This window comes from Marmota flaviventris, chromosome 6 (assembly GCF_047511675.1).
Source record: "Marmota flaviventris isolate mMarFla1 chromosome 6, mMarFla1.hap1, whole genome shotgun sequence".
Classification (NCBI taxonomy): Eukaryota; Metazoa; Chordata; class Mammalia; order Rodentia; family Sciuridae; genus Marmota; species Marmota flaviventris.
Genome location: NC_092503.1, coordinates 104,284,479 through 104,304,126, shown reverse-complemented (window position 1 = coordinate 104,304,126; position 19,648 = coordinate 104,284,479). Strand labels below are relative to the sequence as shown.

At 39.5% G+C, this 19,648-nt stretch overlaps 1 protein-coding gene across 1 annotated transcript; it reads right to left on the bottom strand.

Annotated features, from left to right (window-relative positions):
• Window positions 1-13,802: 13,802 nt before the first annotated feature.
• On the bottom strand, window positions 13,803-18,577 carry LOC139706032 (uncharacterized). Its single transcript, XM_071613322.1, has one exon. The coding sequence runs from the start codon at window positions 18,167-18,169 to the stop codon at window positions 16,514-16,516; it is 1,656 nt and encodes a 551-aa protein (XP_071469423.1). The 5' UTR covers window positions 18,170-18,577; the 3' UTR covers window positions 13,803-16,513.
• Window positions 18,578-19,648: the final 1,071 nt, after the last annotated feature.

Here is a 19,648-nt window from a genome sequence, read left to right as displayed (position 1 = left end):
CTTGGCAGCAGGAAGGGCTAGTGGACACCTGGATGTGGGTGCTGAAGGATGGTCTTAGGTGGGCGGCTGGGAGGCTTGTTGGTGGGGCTGCCTAACACCTCCCCTCGGCCCGCCCCTTCCTGGGTCCGGAGTCTCCCACGTGGCAGCTGTGGGCACGGGGAAGGCAATGCGACCTGCCCATTGGTCCAGAGTCCTGCCAATCTGCGTTTGGAATGTGTTGCTAGTTGCCCCTTAGAAATGATTGGAAAAGGTAGTGAAGATGTAGTAGAGGTGTAGTCCCAGTTGGGGAAGTGAAGAAAATCACGTAAGAATGGTCTAGAAGACTTAAGGTCTTTTCAAATTCCCTTTGACAATTGCTCTTGTTCTTAAAGAAACAGAATGAACTAAATAATAACTAATAATAAACAGAATGAACTAAACAATACTTCCCCCCCCCCAAAGCCTTCATTACCCTGCTACTTGTTAAACCTAAATTACATTCATGTGTAAACCTCTCTGCAGTGGCTAATAAAGGGAAAATATGAAATAAGGAGTCAATGAAATCTTCTTTATTTAAGACAACAGAGTATGGTTGTGTTTTTTCCTTGTCTTGCTTTGTATTTCTGTAAAGGGCATACCTTGGTTTTAGATTTGAGTTTAGACACAATCTAGAGTGAGATGGAAATCATGTTATTTTTCATTACCTTGGTTATTTCTAATTTCAGACTAATGTGCTAATGGGCTCGGTAAGAAGAATTCCAGAGTATCATAGCAACAACAGCAAAAATCTTTGAAAGTAATGGCAACATTTCATAGGCCACAAAATTTTGATGGAGGTCTGGACCTCTTTTCTGCTCCCTTTTTGCTGCAGGAGCTATATAACACAAATTGAGCTGAAAGAGTCATGCCTTTCTTGATAATGAAAACTTTCATTAGAAATGAAAATGAGTGAGAAGTTTACCTCCAGAAGAAAATGTATTTTGGTGATTCATTTACTAATGAAAACTGTCTTCACTATTTTTCATTTGATATTTTCTTTTTTTAATTTATTTTTTAATACATGACAATAGTGGAATGCATTACACTCATTATTACCCATATACAGCACAATTTTTTCGTAACTCTGTATACAAAGTATGTTCATGCCAAATTTTGCCATTGTACATGTACTCTATTTTTTTGCATTAGAATTCTTAATACACATATATACCACAATTTTTCATATCTCTGTATATAAGGTATGCTGACACCAAATTCAAATCTTCATACATGTATTTTGTATAATGATGACTATCACATTCTCCCATCCTTGCTATTCTCCTTCCCATCTCCCTTTCTCTCTCACCCATCTTCCCTATCTAGAAATAATCTTCCTCCCATGCTCTCCAATTTGATATTTTCTATAAGTTAAATAATTTAGGTGATTTAAATGTATCTCTTGGAGGTTTTGAAAGGTACATATTCAATGTGCTACCACCAGACTTAAATTTAAAACCATAAACCAAAAAGCGAACAAACAAAAAAATGAGAAAACAAGTGTTGATAACAATGTGGGCAAACTGAAATTCTCATATATTGCTGGTAAGAATAAGAAGTAATGCAGGCAGTTTAGAAAACATTTTGGTATTCCCTCAAAATATTAAACAAGAAAATAGTATATGACCCAGCAATTTTAATACTAAGCATTTACTGTACTGATGGTGCTGCACTCATTATTAAAAGGATAAAATTTTAAAATCTAAGAAAAATAATAACTATTAAACACTCCTTAACATTCTTTTTAAATTCTCCTGATGTTTTTTCTTGTTGCTATTGTGGATGAAATATGCTATAGTCACACTAGGCAATATGTTGGGAATTTCTAGTAAACTTAGGTCTACTATAGGAATCATCTATATAATTACTAGATATTTATTCAAGTACATCAAAACCTATATTCTTTCAAAATTCTGAACAAGAATGCAATCAGGATGGATTAATAGGAGTGGCAGTTTGAAGAGTACATCTTAAAAAACTTTAGGAGTCAAATGCTTGGCAAGCTTGGAATTATGGTGTCAAAGCTCAGCAAAAATGGCCTCTATATAAGGATACAGAAAAGATTTTAAAATAATAATAGATGGAAAGAGAAATTGTACCAAAATCATGAAAAGTGTTTCCTAGGAGTAAGTTTCATTTTTTTTTCTCTTACTTTGCCAATTTGAGCCAACATTGAGAAAATGCTAACCAAATACAAACACACTTACATCTGGAAGCTTCTAGCTTTTCTCAATTAAAAAGGATGTCACCAACCAGAAAGAAGAGATGTTGTTAGATTGGTTGAGTAGTTTCACTGGAGATAGAAAATATCTGTCTGTTGGAAAAGAGAATAGGGGGTATGGGGCTATCAACTATAAAGAAAGGACTTATTATGTCTTTATTTTTCACCCAACACACCAAAAAAAAAAAAAAAAAAAAAAGTAAAGCTAACATATATTCTTGCCTTATCTCTGCAGACATAACTAGTCAGCAAACATATTGATTGAAAAAAAAAGTATCTGAGGAGCTCCAGCAGAATGTGAAAATATCAAAAAATAGGACACCATATTCTAAAGGAAGCAGAACTATTTTAAAGTAACAAACAAAATTCCTTAGAGAAATAAACAAACTACAAATCTGAATGATCATCAAGGATTTGTGAATTAACAATTGGAAAATATTAAAACTGTTTTAAATGGTAAAATAAATAAAATGAATGAACTTCAGAAAAAAAGCACATATAAAAGTAGCTAAAGAATGAATTAATGAATGGAAATATTCCTAAAGAAACTCCTTCAGAATCACTGATAAGTGACAAAGAGAGAAAATGAGAATACAGTCAGGCTGTATGGAAATTAAAAAGAAGTTGCCTATATTTGTCATACAAAGATGATTAGAGTGAAAATATAAATGAAAGAGATAAAATATGTGAGAAAACTTTGAATACCTTTCATAAATGACAGCCGATTTATAAAAATGTCTGTATAACATAATATAGAACGGTCAAATTTAAAACAAACACATATATGCCAAGAAAATTGATAGTGAACTTGAACATTAAAACCAAAAAAAAAAAAAAAAAAGGGGAGGGGTGGCTGGGGATGTGGCTCAGGCGGTAGCGCGCTCACCTGGCATGCATGCGGCCCGGGTTCCATCCTTAGCACCACATACAAACAAAGATGTTGTGTCCGCCGATAACTAAAAAAATAAATATTAAAAAATTCAAAAAATAAAAAATAAAAAAAAAAAAAACAAAAAAATTAAATATTTTTCATAAAGAGAAATCATACCCTTTCCAAAAGAAAAGATTAAGAAATAAGTCTGATTTTCCAAAATAAACCTGGCAAGTAAAATAAAATGGAGAAATATCTTAAAAACATTAAAGAAAAATTACTTTTTCAACAAAAATTTTATCCAGTGATGGCTTGCAATTAAAATGAGAAGATGAAATAAAAATATTTGTGTTCACAGAAATGTCAGAACATTTACGTGACACAGGCTATCTTGAATAACAAACTCTAGGTAGAAATACTTGGACAAATTGAAATTTAGAAACAGATCACTGAGTTATGTAAACCAAGAACTGAAATCTAAGCATATACCAATGTATAGGGAAGCACTGAAGACTGTGTTTAGTTTTTATTGCAATTGTAAATAGTAATTTTTATAATATTTTATAGTAATGAATGCCTGGATATTCAAATTACTTATTTTGACAGCCTTACTTTTTATTTGGCATAAAACTTTCTAATAGAATTTGTATAAAAATGATATAAACTAACCAATGAGTTTATACAAAACTCTCAATAGGAAAAATATACAAATGACTTGCATGATCATTTTTTCCTGCAAATAATCATGCTATTTTTTCTTTCTTTCTTCCTTCCTTCCTTTCTTTCTTTTTTACTTTTTAACCTTAATTCGCCTCTCCTCTCCTTTTTAAACTGCTTGGAAAGTATTTCTAGAAACACTTTTTAACACTTAAACTAATATCACAAATATTTTAATTTTTACATTATATGTAATATTGTTGCAATTTTGCATTCTTTTTCAATTTATTTATAGGATTTATTTACCACAATTAATTTAATTCAATTCTTAATATATTACAAAATATTGAGGAATTATGCAAACTAGAATTCATTGGCTATTATGGAAAACATTTGGGAATTTTTGGATTATGGAATCTTGGTAATTGAAAAAGCAGCATAAGCAGGAAAGCAACTTTCATCCCCTGCCTTTGTTCTCTGAAGTAGGAAGACCTCATGTGTGGGATGTCCACTGTATATATACAGGAGAAAGAATGCCCTGATCTCGAAAGAAAGCAGGAACACAAAGAATCCAAACACGGATGGCAATAAGTTCTCCCCAATTTATTATCCATAGATCCTGCCTTCTGCCCAATACTTCTGTAGGACTGTACCCTTGTCATCAAACCTCAGCATAAAAACACAAGGTTTCTTGTTCTTTGGTTCTTCACTTCTGAAGGCTCCCATATCAAATGTCTTACTTTTAAAATAAATGTATACTGTTGCCTCTTGTTAACCTGACTTTTGTTATAGGTGTTTTCCTCAGAACTTTTGTGATGGGTGAGGAAAAGATACTACCCTCTCTCTCTTTTAAAGAGTCTAAAAGAAAATCTGGGGGTTGGGGGATTAGTCCAAACACCATGTTCATAGGAAGAATCACTTACAATTAAAACAAAAATTTTCTCCCCAAGTAATCTGCAAGTGTAATCTAATAGCAACTGAAATCCAATAAGATGGAATTTTTAGAAGGTGGAAGGTATCAATTTAAAAATTATTTTTTTAATAGCGGAGTTTTTCAAAATGAAAATAAAATAAGTGCCATTTACCCATCAGATATAAAGACAAACGCCAGGCCTAATTAATAAAATTATTGAGGCATAGACAAGGGACAAGCTGAACAGACCAGAGGGGCAGAAAAAAATGTTATGAACGATACAAGTGTATTTAATGACTTGAGTTATGATAGAATTGGCAACACAAATCAACAAGAGTTTATTTAGTAGACAGTATTTTGGTAATTTGATTTACTCTAAGTAAAATTACATTAAATTTTACTTTATCTAAGTATAAAAAAATTATTTTAAGAAGTTCATGATGTGGAAATATTTTATTGAAAAATTAGCATCAGTTGAGTCTAGGGGTCCTGAATTTCTTTCAGCCCATTATTGTAAGGAGTTTCAGGGAAGATTTTAAAAATTCTAACAAGTAGATGGTACCTGCTAAGGGAGATGAAGATTATTATGCAACTAATGGTAGTAAATGGCCATTTTTTTCACAATAGAAAAATTCAAAATTATCTAAGTGTAGTCCTGTTGATGTGATTCAGTTATGATTACATATTGTTTGTTGTGCTATTGTTTATAAAAAATAATACCTTGGTGTTATTTTTTATTTGTTTTATTAGTTTCTCAAAACATTACAATGATCTTGACATATCATACATTTGATTCAAATGGGGTACGTAATCTTATTTTTTCACGTGTACAGATTGCAGGATCACATTGGTTATACAGCCAAGTTTACACATAGGGCCATACTAGTGTCTATTGTATTGTGCTGCCCTTCCTATCCCCCCCTCCTCTCCCCTCCCCTCCCATCACCTCTTTCTACCCAATCTACTGTGACACGTTTCTCTCTCTCTTTTTTTCTTCCCCCTCACACCATCTTATATGTAATTTTGCATAACAATGAGGGTCTCCTACCATCTTCTGTGCAATTCCCCTTCTCTCTCCCATTCACATGCACCTCTCATCCCTATTTAATGGTAAAAAATCTTCTTCTCATGCTCTAAGGAAGAAATCCCTTGTTGTTCTGTGGTGTTGTGTCACTTTGTGCCTTATGTTTTCCAATCCTATCTGTCTGTGTTTATGCCATGGGTACCAAGCTTTGGTGTTTAGAATTTTTTTCTAAAGTTACTACAAAGGAGAAAATAGATTAATTTATAAATGATCACATACTGTAAGAACTTCCTCTTAGAATATCTGCAATTTAGAATATCTGGACTATAACATTCCATGCCAGGTATATGCAAATATATTATGCAAGGTATTAATATTGTTTTAAAAAGTTAACAAATAATCACAATAAATGAAAGTAGGTAAAACCAATAAAGTTTTCAGACAATTCATATTTCATTGTTCAGAAGAAAACAACTGTTTGCTAAAATTCTTTCCACTGGAAGATTTTATGCATATCACATGCCATCATGGTTTGTTCCTTCATAAACATGTTTAAATCATCTCCAAATATATAAGATGTATTATAAGATGAAGGATATCACGCACAACCAAAGAGAAGATATTCTCAACTTAAGTATCCAGTCTTAATCAACTAATGAGATTGGAGATTTTTAAAAAATCATATAAACAGAAGATTATCAAACATCTATCCTTTTTCGTGAGCTGATAAATGACCCATTTCCAGAGTGAATTCAGGAAAAAATCTCTATTCATGTCTGCAGAAAGTTAAAAAAAGTTGACTTATTTGCAGAATAGTGAACCAGATGGGTCCATTTCTTCCAGGTTCTCTCTCTTAAAAGAGAAAATACCAAATGTAACTCAAATACAATTACAGAATACTCCTGAAGGTATAAGAAGAGGTGCCTGTGAATGCTGAAACTTGAGGAAGAACATAACATTTGAGTCCTGTATCTATACACAACTGGCACAGCCGAAGCCTCTACCTCAATCTTTAATAGTTACAAAACAAACAAACAAAATTACCAAGCATAGTACACTCTCTGAAGTAGAGGGAAAAAAGCATGGAATTATAGAATGGGAAACATTTTGGTCAACACTTGCCCAAACCTAGTCCTACACAGAGAGAAGACCTCCCCACTTACTTATGGTTTCTCTGGGGTCCAATTGAGAGCCCCCAACACATCACAATTAAATTTCTAGAAAACAATGGCAAAGAGGAGCTTTGAAAGCATCAAAAGTGAGACATTAATTATATGGAAACATTAATTCAACGAAGGAGACTTACATTCTGAAATTACAAAGGCAAGAGAGAAGAAACAACCTTTTTCCTATGCTAATAATACAAAGAAACCATCACTCTATTCTATACGCAATGAAAATATCCTTCAGAAATGAGGATAAAAAAAGATATTCTCAGATGAAGGGAAACTACTATAGTTTGCTAATAGCAAACCTGCTCTAAAATAATGGCTAAAGGAAGTTTTCTATAAAGAAAAATAATTCTAACAGAAGGTGGCTTGGAATCCCACAAAAGAAAGAACAGCAAAAAAATAGATTTTAAAATAAGGTAAAGTATACTAGAGTATACTTCTCATGAGTTTATTAAATTTGGTTGGTTGAAAGAAAACTTGTAAGAATTTTTAGAGAGGTGTTTAGTGTCAATAGAGCAAATAATAATCATTGTTAGAATTCCAAGAAAGGGAACTTTCTATACTACATTTAAGTATTAAAACCTCATTACCACTAGATTGATGTATAATTTTCTATTTCATATATGTTACATGCCTATGTATAGAAATAAGGAGAGAAACTACTAAGGAAATTACACCAGGGTATATATTCATAAACTTTAGAAAATAAATTGAAAAGAAATCATCAAAAATATTCAACTACTTCAGAGGAAGGCAAGGAAAAAGAGCAGAGGAACATGAAACTGATGATACAAATAAAAAACAAATATAACAGCACACTTAGGTTTAAATATTAATAGTTTTAGAACGAGGAAGGGGAATATTAATGCCATAGTTCAGTAAATTGAGTTTGAATCTTGGACAATATCACAGGGATACATTTTCGAGAAATTTTCATTAAAAAAAAAAAAAAAGGGAGTAGAATGGATCCCGGGACTCTGTGCACATACTGATAGTTTCTCTACTGAAACAGAAGCAACACTAGAGACAAGTAACTACAGGCCAGTGGACAGCTCTGTGTGTTCGCCATCTTAAAAAGTGCATAACAATAGCCTAGCCTAATCAGTAAGCACCATATAGACTATAAGATATCAATAAGATAAGGTAGAATTATAGGATAAGTAGTGTTAAGCTATTCTAGTTATAAGTCACTTAAGATAAGTTAAAAGTAGTTGTTAAGAACTTAGTCTCAGTGACTCCATCTTAAAAGAAAATATCTTAATTAGAATGGGCAGTTAACACAATTAAGAAACTTTGATTGTTGCAACCTCTACCCAACCACAAATGTCAACACCACTGCCAACAAAAAAATCCCCAGTGACTGCAGACAGACCCTTGCAACCTTGTAGCTGCCCACATAACTGCTAACTTTAGCCTCTGTAACCAACTCTGCTTTGCAGATCCCTGCACAGGGGGAAGTGGTTTTTATCTTTAAAAGGCTTATGTGCACAGAGTGGGGCACTGCACCCTGAACAGCATCTTGCTGAGGAGCAATGCCAGCTGGCTAATAAAGACTCCAATTTGGACAAAATTTGGACTGAGAGTGTTTTCTGAGCGATCGGCCCACAACAAATCCTGCTTGTAGAATGATAAGAAGAAATGAAAAAGAAAACAACTACAGGCTAGTGTCAGAATATTTTAAACATGTAATTATTACTCCCTCTAGTGGCCCATTATTTCATTGCCACTGAATTTCAGAAGTAGAGGCCTTGGTGAAAAATCTATTTCATTCTGTGTGGCAATGAGGAAGTCATCTGAAATTGTTGGGTGTCAGTGTCCCCACCTCAGATACTGAAAATGTCTAAACACCTAAAGGCAGCAAGTATTTGAAACAGTGATTTTCACCATGCACAATTTCAAGCCAGAAACTTAAATATAGTTGATATTTGCTGGTGTTAAATAATTTTCATACCTTTCAGAGATTATTGGGCTTTATTTAAAGTATATACATTTTTAAAAGACATTCTCCACTGGATAATATCCAAGATTTTCGTTCATTTTGCATTTAGGGAAGCTCCAGTATTTGTAAAATTTTACAAATAATTGTAGAGTTGTTAATACACAAAAGGCAATTATGTATATGACTCATCAACATTTCACGGGTTAAACCAGGCACAGTGGCTCATGCCAGTAATCCTAGTGTCTGGGGAGGAGCATTTCAACTTTGAGGCCAGTCTCAGATATTTAGAGAGATTTTCAGCAACTTGTGTCAAACCTGTCTCAATAAATAAAAAGGAGTGGGGATGTTACTCAGTGGTAAAGCCACCCTAGGTTCAATCTCCTGTACAAAACAAAACAAAACAAATAAGGCACCATACCGATTAAGTAAACCACCAGATAATTCTGTTGAGCCTTACTAAATGCAGTGTGTATATCCTGCCATCTTGTGGTCTTGTGGAGTCACTTTTCTGTGTTTAAGGGGTAATGAATTCTGATTTTTAAATTCAAGAAAATACGAATGAAAATTTATCCCATTTCTATGTGAGACTGTTGGCTCCACAGTAGTAAAATTTCTATGCTGCTTTGTCACTTTCTTCCCATAAAAATAAGCAGATATAAATGTAGGAGATGTCCTTGGTGAAAACTCTATTTCATTCTGTGTGGCAATGAGGAAGCCAGCATTTAGACCTCTGGGCTGATCTAAATGTAGAGGTTGCACCACTGTGCATACTCTGGCATGTATGAGCCCAGAAATGATCTCATACCTCCATTCCCTTGGCAATGAGGGGACAGTTGTGCCATTTTACATTAAGGGAAATAAAGTGCTTTTGATGATGCCCCAAATATTTAGGCTTTGAGTACATTTTGAAAATTCATTATTAACCCTACTATAGGCACTTGTCAGTGTGGACATCTTGGAAGATCCCATTATTTTGTCTCCGTATGGAGCTACATAGATTATAAAATACCAATATATAATAGTGTATCATAGATTATAATATAGCACTATATGATAGTGCTCTTAGAACAAAGTTAAAAGTGTATTGTCTTCTCAGGGAATCATGTTGGCATTCATTCACCATTCTTTGTGATATAGGTCCATTTTCATGTCTTGCTGCTACCCACTGTGACCCAACAACCTAATCAATTTTTAATCCCAACTTCTGTTTTTTTCTACGTTTTCTCCACAGGTCTTGTTGGCCTTGATTAATTCATGTATACACATCACACACACACACACATACACACCAGTTTTGGGCACCTGTCCCATGATCACATTATCTCCACCCAATAGTGATCCTGAGATATGTTATAGGATTCTCCATGTGCTGCGGATCTATAAACACTCATGATAAGCTGTGGTCACAGGAGTGGTATTGGGGAACATTAAAATAATTGCATCATCTGTCTCATCTTTTCTTGAAGATCTTTAGTCAATAAAGCACATTTAAGGTCACCCAATTTTCATCTTTGAAGCAAACTGTAGTTTCTGTTTCATGTTATTTCTAAGGGAAGGACATTACAGAAACCTAAAGAACTTTTTTTTTATATATACTTTCAGAAGGAAAAAGTGAATTTATGGAAGAAAAACAATCCCACTGACACAACAAAGATCATGAGATCATGTATTAGGCTTTAGTCTACTTACACTAATTACAATGTTTCACTAATGCTCACATTCATAAATATTTATGTCCTCATCTGAAAAAGGCAAGAGTTTGGGCTTCTTGATCACTGAATATATTGATACTTTACAGCACTAAAAATTCATAATTTTAAACTTTTCTTCTACTGCCCTTTTTTCTCATATAAAATTACAAAACTTGATATTATTAAATTGTATTTATGCAAGTTTTTTAAAAATTGTAGGTACACCAGTGGAGTATGCAAATGTTTGTTTCTCTGTACTTCTGTGATGGTGGGTCTTAACCATTTATTTAACTAATTACTAGCTGGACAAAAACAGCACCTTTTAAACACCACGTATTTTCTTAAGCTTTATACACTTCAATTCACTTACCCATTACCAAAAATCTATACAGTAGATTCTATAATTATATCTGGACTACAGATGAGAATAAAGAATTGTCTTGCTCATAGTCATGGGAAATTCCCAAGAGATGAACGGGTTCCTTGGTTCTTGTTTTCTGTGATAGTTTGGTGTGAGCTGCCCCCCCCCCCCAAGCTCCTGTGCTCTTTGTTCCCTTCCTCCCCTCTGCTTCTTGGCTTCCAAGAAGTGAGCAGCTTTCCTCTTCTGATCACTTTGGCCATGATATACTGCACCCCCTTGGACCCTGAACAATGAAGTTGATCATCTATGGACTGATACCTCTAAAACTGTGAGACAAAATAAACTTTTCCTCCTATAAGTTATTCTGGTCAGGTATTTTGGCCACAGGGATGCAAAGTTTACTGACACATCTTCCCTGAAAATATTTCAGTCTGGAGACAGAAAAAAAACATGAGGGGTTTATTTAGTGAAATATAAATGACACTGAAGTGTGTGGAGTGGATTATCTCCAAGAAAGGATGAGGTTTACTGCCAAGACTTACTGCACCTTCACCAATTTTGCCTTGTTGGAAATTTTCCCAAATAGAATTTGCCCACTTTTTCTAGATTGACAGGGAGCTCTCTGGCCACAAGAAAGGTAGTGTCTGAGCAATGAAATGGCCAGTTGTGTGCTGCTCAGGAGCAGACCCTGAATTTTCTTTTCCTATCTCTCTTGCTCATGTCTACCTAGCTACCTCCTCTAACATAAGTACATGCTGTTTCCGGATTTCACACCACTGGGTGATATTACTGCCCAGCCATGAACTTCTTCATTATAAACCTAGAATTGAAAGATCCACAGATCCCAAACCCGGAATGAACCACACGAGACACTGGCTGCAAGAGCAAGAGGCAAGTTTATTGATACACAGGTGCCTGCGGGTGCTCAGCAACACCTCAGCCGGAGCTTCGGTGAACTGGCACACCGGGCTTTGGGATACAGATCTTTTATAGGGTACAAGTGGGTTAGTTCTTAGCTTAGCACAGCAACAGCCCTTCTATTGGTTCCTCTGAATCCAGCAGGGGGGTCACCTAGGGGGTAAACTTGTTTTTCGACTTTTTGTTCTTGGAAAAACCCTAAAGTTACACCTTGCCCTTCTTGGTTCCTGTTTTTAAACTTAGTTCTCAAGTTTAGCTGGTAGGGCTGTCTGAAAGGAACATTTTGTGGTAGGGGGCCTGTTAGGGTTATCTACATAGAACATCTTGTGGTAACTTTGTGCAACACTTGAAATGCTATGGGCAGCTGGTGGGGCTTTGACATGGGGTTTGGGTAAGAAAGCATCCTGCAGCTTCAAGGTATAGGGGCTGGATTCCTAATGTTGGGCCTGGGGCTTTAAGGTCTTTTCATTCCCCCCTTTTTCTTTATCCGGGATATAATCTTATATCCATTGATCTACCTGCTCAGAGTCCTGCCTTTGCTCAGCTGATGGGAGTGCTTGATATTGCTGCGTGAGGACCATAGTTTGGATTACAGATAATCTTTCCTTTAAGAATTGCATTATTTTATTGAGTATGCAGGGTCCAAACGTCAGGATTACCAGCAAAATAATTAGAGGTCCTGCTATGGTGGATAGCAAAGTAGTTAACCATGGGGATTTGTTAAACCAATGTTCAAACCATCCTTGTTGTGCCTCAAATTCTTTTTGTCTTTTTGCCAACCTTTCAGTGACTTTTTCCATAGTCTCCCGGACAACACCTGTATGGTCTGCGTAGAAGCAGCATTGTTCCTTCAAAGCTACGCAGAGGCCACCTTCTTTTAGGAACAGTAAATCTAATCCCCTTCTATTTTGTAATACAACCTCTGAGAGGGAAGTAAGAGATTTTTCTAAAGCAGAAATAGATTTTGCCATTGCGGTCAGGTCCTCATTTATAGCTGCTTGTAGGTGTACGAATTGGTTTCCCTGTACTAAGGCTGCAGTCCCGGTCCCTATACCGGCAGCTATTCCTCCAGCACCCAACAGTAGAGCAATAGTTAGGCTTATGGGCTCTCTGGGGTACCGCTTTTGTCCTTCCAGGTGTGCTATAACAGTGTCCGATGTTAGGTAAGAGATCCTGGGCCACAACTGTATTAGCACACAGAAATCAGTAGACAGATTGAGAACAGCCGTGGAGACGCAGGGAGTCAGCCCAGTATTACAGGCCCAATAGGTTCCTGGGGGGCCCCAAAGATACTTAGGGGATGAGTCCCTATGAGTAAGGGTGGTATTACAGAGGGTCTTATGGGAAGGGGGTACGTTCCCCATACAGGTCCCTTGTCCGAATACTTCAGTAATAGTGAGCTTGGTGCTGGGCAGGGATGTGCACTTAGGGTCTGGGTTGGGGCTGCTAGTCCAGTTAGCCGGAAAGGCTATTCCCTCGTAATAGGGTGGGCCAGAAGTGAGACATAGCCAACAGTCTTGGGTACGGCTTGGGTCAGTATTGTTGAGGGCATAGAATGCCCCTTGGACTAGATCAAATAATCGGTTCCCAGTCCCGGAAGAATTTGAGGGTGGGTGGTTTTGGGTCATATCTGAGTCACTGTTCTTAGGGGGTTGATAAAGAGCAAGGCAGAAAGAATCAACAGCGAGTAAGTCTTATCTTTAGCGGATTTTGAGTGCGTTGCAACTTCCATCTTGGGTCCGGAGAGGCGTTTGTGGATTCCTGCGGATGTGCGGCTTTCACATGGGAAGCGTGGATCCAAGCGGTGATGCCGTCTACTTTGATTGCAGTGGGAGTGGTCAGCAGGATGGTGTAAGGTCCCTTCCACCGCGGTTCGAGGTTCTTATTCTGGTGCCTGCGTACCCAGACGGTGTCTCCGACTTTGAAGGGATGTGGCAGCGAGGGGGTTTTGAGTTCCTCCTTGTATGCGGCGGCTAGAGGCTTCCAAACCTCATTCTGGACCAACTGCAAGGCACGCAAATGAGTCTGCATAGATGGGGTGAGGGAGGCATAAGTTTCAGTTTCATAAAAGTTAACAGCAGGTGGCGGTGCACCGTACAGAATCTCAAATGGGGTTAGTCCCTGTGGGCCTGGGGTGTTTCGGGCCCGGTACAAAGCTAAAGGTAGGAGTTGTACCCAGTCTCTAGTGCCAGTTTCAAGCGTTAATTTAGTTAAAGTCTCCTTGATGGTTCTATTCATCCTTTCTACCTGTCCTGAACTTTGGGGTCGGTAAGCACAATGTAATTTCCAATTAATCCCCAATATATTGGCCACCATCTGACTTACCTGGGAGACGAAGGCAGGCCCGTTATCTGACCCAATGGTCCCAGGTACCCCATACCTGGGAAAGATTTCTTCCAGTAATTTTTTAGCAACCACTCTAGCAGTCTCATGCCGGGTCGGGAATGCTTCTGGCCATCCAGAGAAAGTGTCAACGAAAACCAAAAGATATTTGTAGCCATACATACCAGGTTTGATTTCAGTGAAGTCTACTTCCCAATGGGTTCCGGGCTTATGGCCTTTTACCCGGATCCCCGTTCCAATTTTGACCTTACCAGCATTTACCTGGGCACATGCTTGACAGTTTTCTGTTTCCTGGCGCAGAAGTTGATCCCTGTTTGGAAGATATAAAGTACCTTCCCCACGCTCTAAGAGTTCCTTCATCTTTTTAGCTCCAAGATGTGTCAGCCTGTGTAGGGACTCAGATTCGGTGGTGATGGCTGCTCCTGCTTGGCGTTCTCCATTGAGCAGATAACTGCTTCCATCTGTGTACCAGACTAGTTCTGCATCCTTCATCGGTTGGTCGGTGAGGTCTGGCCGGGTTCCTTGCGTCTCTGCAAGAATCTGCTGGCAGTTGTGAGGATCTGCTCCTCCTGGGAGTGGCAGGAGGGTCGCTGGATTCAGCGTCACCATGGGACCGAACTGAATTCGGTCGGTGTCCAATAATAAAGACTGGTAATGGGTGAGTCGGGCATTTGATATCCAGCGATCAGGTGGCTGGCGAATTACAGTCTCAATGGCATGAGGGGTTAATAGGGTTAATGGCTGTCCCAGAGTCAATTTAGTGGCATCCTTAATCAGAAGGGCCACGGCTGCAATCATTCGGAGGCATGGTGGCCATCCTGCTGCCACTGGATCTAATTTTTTTGACAGGTAGGCTATAGGTCGCCTCCAGGGTCCCAGCTTTTGGGTTAAGACCCCCTTTGCATAACCTTGTTTTTCATCTACAAATAGATCAAAAGGCTTAGTAACGTCCGGCAGGCCCAAGGCGGGGGCTGACAGAAGAGCCAATTTAATGTGATCAAATGCCAATTGATGCTCCTTGGTCCAGGTAAAGGAGTCACCTTGTTTAGTCAGTAGATACAAGGGGGCTGCTATCTCCGCAAACCCAGGAATCCAGAGTCTACAGAAGCCTGCGGTCCCCAGGAATTCTCGCAGTTGCTTGGGACTCTGGGGGGTTGGTATACTTGAGATAGTCTCTTTTCTGGCAGTTGTCAACCATCGTTGACCATCATGGAGCTCATAGCCCAGATAGGTAACTTTTGTCTGACAGATTTGGGCCTTCTTTGCTGACGCCCTATACCCTAATAGTCCCAGAGTTTGCAATAATTTTTCTGTACCTGCCTGGCAATCTTCCTCGGAGGTCGCAGCCAGCAAGATGTCATCTACATATTGGAGCATGATTAGGGAAGGGTGTCTTACACGAAAGTCTGCCAAATCCTGATGTAAAGCCTCATCGAAGAGGGTTGGGCTGTTTTTGAATCCTTGTGGCAGTCTCGTCCAGGTCAGTTGTCCAGAGACTCCTCCTTCGGGATCCTTCCATTCAAATGCGAAGAGAGCCTGACTTTGGGGAGACAATCTTAAGCAGAAAAAAGCATCTTTCAGGTCCAAAACAGTATACCAAGTATGAGTAGGAGGTAAAGTGCTAAGGAGATTGTAAGGATTTGGCACTGTGGGGTGAATATCTTCTACTCTCTTGTTTACTTCTCTTAAGTCTTGGACTGGTCTGTAGTCATTAGTTCCTGGCTTCTTGATTGGCAGTAATGGGGTGTTCCAGGGCGATTGGCAAGGTGTTAGGATACCTTGGTCTAGGAGGCGTTTGATGTGCGGCTTAATGCCCTGATAGGCCTCCCTTGACATAGGATATTGTTTGATATTGATGGGAGTAGCAGCGGCCTTTAGATGAATGACTATTGGAGGCCGTTGCTTTGCCATTCCCATTCCTCCGGTTTCAGCCCAGGACTCTGGATAGGAACTAAGCCAATAGTCCATGTCTCTCATAGATACCGAGGGTTTGTCAAAAAGTTTATATTCGTCTTCCAATTTGAAAGTCAATACATGTAAGGGAGTCTGATTTGGCCCCGTGATGGAAGCCCCTTCATCTTTAAAATAAATTTGGGCTCTTAATTTGGTCAATAAGTCTCTTCCCAAAAGTGGATACGGACAGTCAGGTACGTGTAGAAACGAATGGGAAACCTTACCTGTGGCAAGATGTACTTCTCTTTTGGTGGTCCATCGGTAAGGTTTGCTCCCAGTGGCGCCTTGGACCCACGTCGTCTTGTGACTCATGGGCCCTGGTGTCTGTGTTAGCACCGAGTGTTGGGCTCCGGTATCCACTAGGAAGGTCACAGGTTGCTCCCCTACTTGTAGAGTTACCCGGGGCTCAGGGGGGAGCTCCTGGCCCTGACTCCCCTAATCTTCATCTAATGCCAATAGTTGGGGAGCCCGGTTGGTGTTTCTCCTGGGGTTGGGGGGTCTCTTTGGGCAGTCTTTTACCCAGTGTCCTTTTTCCTTGCAGTAGGCACATTGGTCTCGGTCTACACGGGGTCTGCTTCGCTCCTTATCCCTGTTTACTTTGTCTCCCTGATGTCCTGCCTGAACTACAGTGGCCAATATTTTAGTTAGTTCCCTGTTGCGCCGCTTTTCTCTTTCTCTTTCTCTCTTATCTGATTCCTCTCTGAGTTTAAGTTCTCGTTCTTCCTGCATCTTTCTGATCCTGTCCTCTCGCTCTTCTGGAGTTTCTCTTTTGTTATATATCTTTTCAGCTTCCCTCAGTAAGTCTGCTAGGGAAAAATCCTGTAAGTTATCTAATCTTTGCAGTTTAGTCCTGATATCTGGGGCGGACTGCCAAATGAAAGCCATAGATACGTTCCCTCTTTGGTCTTCACTATCAGGATCAAAGGGGGTAAACCTCCGATAAGCTTCCTTTAATCTCTCTAGGAAAGCTGTTGGAGTTTCTTCTGCCCCCTGGGTAGTCTGTCTTACCTGAGCCAAATTGGTGGGCCGTCGCCCTGCTGCATGGAGACCCGCTATGAGTAACTGGCGATAGAGACGTAGGTGATCCCTACCTGCTTCAGTCGCATAGTCCCAGTTGGGCCGGGTTAAAGGAAAAGCCTCGTTAATCAGATTTGGGAGTTGGGTGGGGCGCCCGTCGTCCCCTGGCACATTTTTGCGAGCTTCCAAAAGAACTTTTTGTTTCTCCTCTGAAGTGAGGAGAATTTGCAGGAGCTGTTGGCAATCATCCCATGTTGGCTGATGAGTTACTAGAATAGACTCAATCAGAGAGGTTAAAGCCATAGGGTCCTTAGAAAAGGAAGGGTTATGGGTTTTCCAGTTGTAAAGGTCAGAGGCAGAAAAAGGCCAGTATTGATATTGGCCATTGGGGCCCCCCGTCTGTCGCAGGGGGAGAACTTTAGAGGTGTCTCCTGAGGCGGTGTGATCCCGGCGCCCCCGGAGTCGTCCCACCATGGGAGATGGATCCGGGGGAGCACTGGCGGTTGGGCTTTCCTGGTTTTCGTCCTCGGAGGATGGCTGATCAGGTTCAGGGGCTTGTAAGGGTTGGGGCTGATAGGGAGGAGGCTCATCAGTCAGCAAGTCAATGAGAGGTGAGTCCTCCGGTGGCAGGACTTTCTTTGGTGTTGTTCCTGGTTTAAGCAAAATCTCAGATTTGTTAAGGATAGGGTAAAGGTGAGAGGTTTGGGGAGGGGGAACCGGAATGAGGGGAGCAGAGGGTTCAAGAGGAGAATGGAGAGGGGACTTGGGTGGAGAGAAAGGAGCAACCCAAGGGGGCGGGTTGGAGGCTAAATCTTCCCAGGTAACAATGTAGGGTATCTGGTCGGGGTGTCCATAAGGACCTTGGGTAAAGATTCGGGTTTTCACCTGTAAAATAAGACCAATGTTAAAAGTCCCTTCTGTTGGCCAGCCGGTGTTAAAGGTTGGCCATTCTGAAGTACAGAGAGTTTGCCATTTCTTTTTCTTGATTGTCACAGACAAGTTGTCTGCTCGAACTTGAACGTCTTGCCAATGATCTAGAGTAAGGCTCAAAGGGGTTGTTAGTGATTGTCCCATATTACTTTCAGAGAGGAAATACAAAGACAGACACAATGACACAAAAATGAAACCAAGTAGGGAGAACGCTGCGCGGCTTCGGTGGAAACCGAAAAAGTCAGATGGCTTGGGAGAAGTTTGCACCTCTCTGTCGCCTACAAAAACAGTGTATCCCTCGGAAACACTGGGGGCCCCAAAGAAATGGACCCCTCTGATCCCTGGGACGTCTCCCAGGGTGGCAGGGGTGAAGTCTGAGTTCGTCAACTCCTTCCCCGCCTGCCTCAGAAAGCTGAGTGATCACAGAATTATCTCAGAATCGGAATACCGATGACTATGCCTAGTCTTTCAGACGCTGCGCAAAACAGAGAACAGATAGCCAATAGGACAACAGGTTAGACATAGACAGCTCGAGCTGGCCAGCTTACCTCCCAGTGATGTCGAGTGTTCTCCGGATAGGGATCGGGATCGGAACCGGGATCGGGAATCTCGGTGGGACCTCCAAAATGAAAGATCCACAGATCCCAAACCCGGAACGAACCACACGAGACACTGGCTGCAAAAAGCAGGAGGCGTTTATTGTCACACAGGCGCCTGCGGGTGCTCAGCGAAACCTCAGCCGGAGCTTCGGTGAACTGGCACACCGGGCTTTGGGATACAGATCTTTTATAGGGTACAAGTGGGTTAGTTCTTAGCTTAGCACAGCAACAGCCCTTCTATTGGTTCCTCTGAATCCAGCAGGGGGGTCACCTAGGGGGTAAACTTGTTTTTCGACTTTTTGTTCTTGGAAAAACCCTAAAGTTACACCTTGCCCTTCTTGGTTCCTGTTTTTAAACTTAGTTCTCAAGTTTAGCTGGTAGGGCTGTCTGAAAGGAACATTTTGTGGTAGGGGGCCTGTTAGGGTTATCTACATAGAACATCTTGTGGTAACTTTGTGCAACACTTGAAATGCTATGGGCAGCTGGTGGGGCTTTGACATGGGGTTTGGGTAAGAAAGCATCCTGCAGCTTCAAGGTATAGGGGCTGGATTCCTAATGTTGGGCCTGGGGCTTTAAGGTCTTTTCAGAATCAGTTTACTACTGTGAAATAGCAGACTCCAACATTGTTTGAAGCAGTATTGTTTCTGCTTCAAAATCATTTGCTAATACTTTCTTTTCTTGTCTTGTAACTAAATAGAATCTATGGATCTGGGCTAGACACAATTGTATGATACAGAAGGAGTCACTGGCATGGCTTGCTTTCATAAAGTGCCTAAATTGTACTTTTTTCCAAAATATTGAATGGAAATGGTAATATAAAATTATAAAATTATAAATTAGTACAAAATTATAAAAATATAATTTTGTACTAATTTAAACTAATTATTAAAATTTTAACAAATATATTTAGCTTTCACTTAACATATCAAACCTTAAAGGATAACACTAAAAGGAAAATACTAAATAGTACTAAAAGGAATATTTATAGAATTAAGTGCCTACATTAGAAAAAAAGAAAGATCCC

Bases quoted from the DNA above. Each gene is read 5' to 3' on its own strand.
- LOC139706032 (XM_071613322.1), bottom strand. From the start codon at position 18,169: ATGGGACAATCACTAACAACCCCTTTGAGCCTTACTCTAGATCATTGG.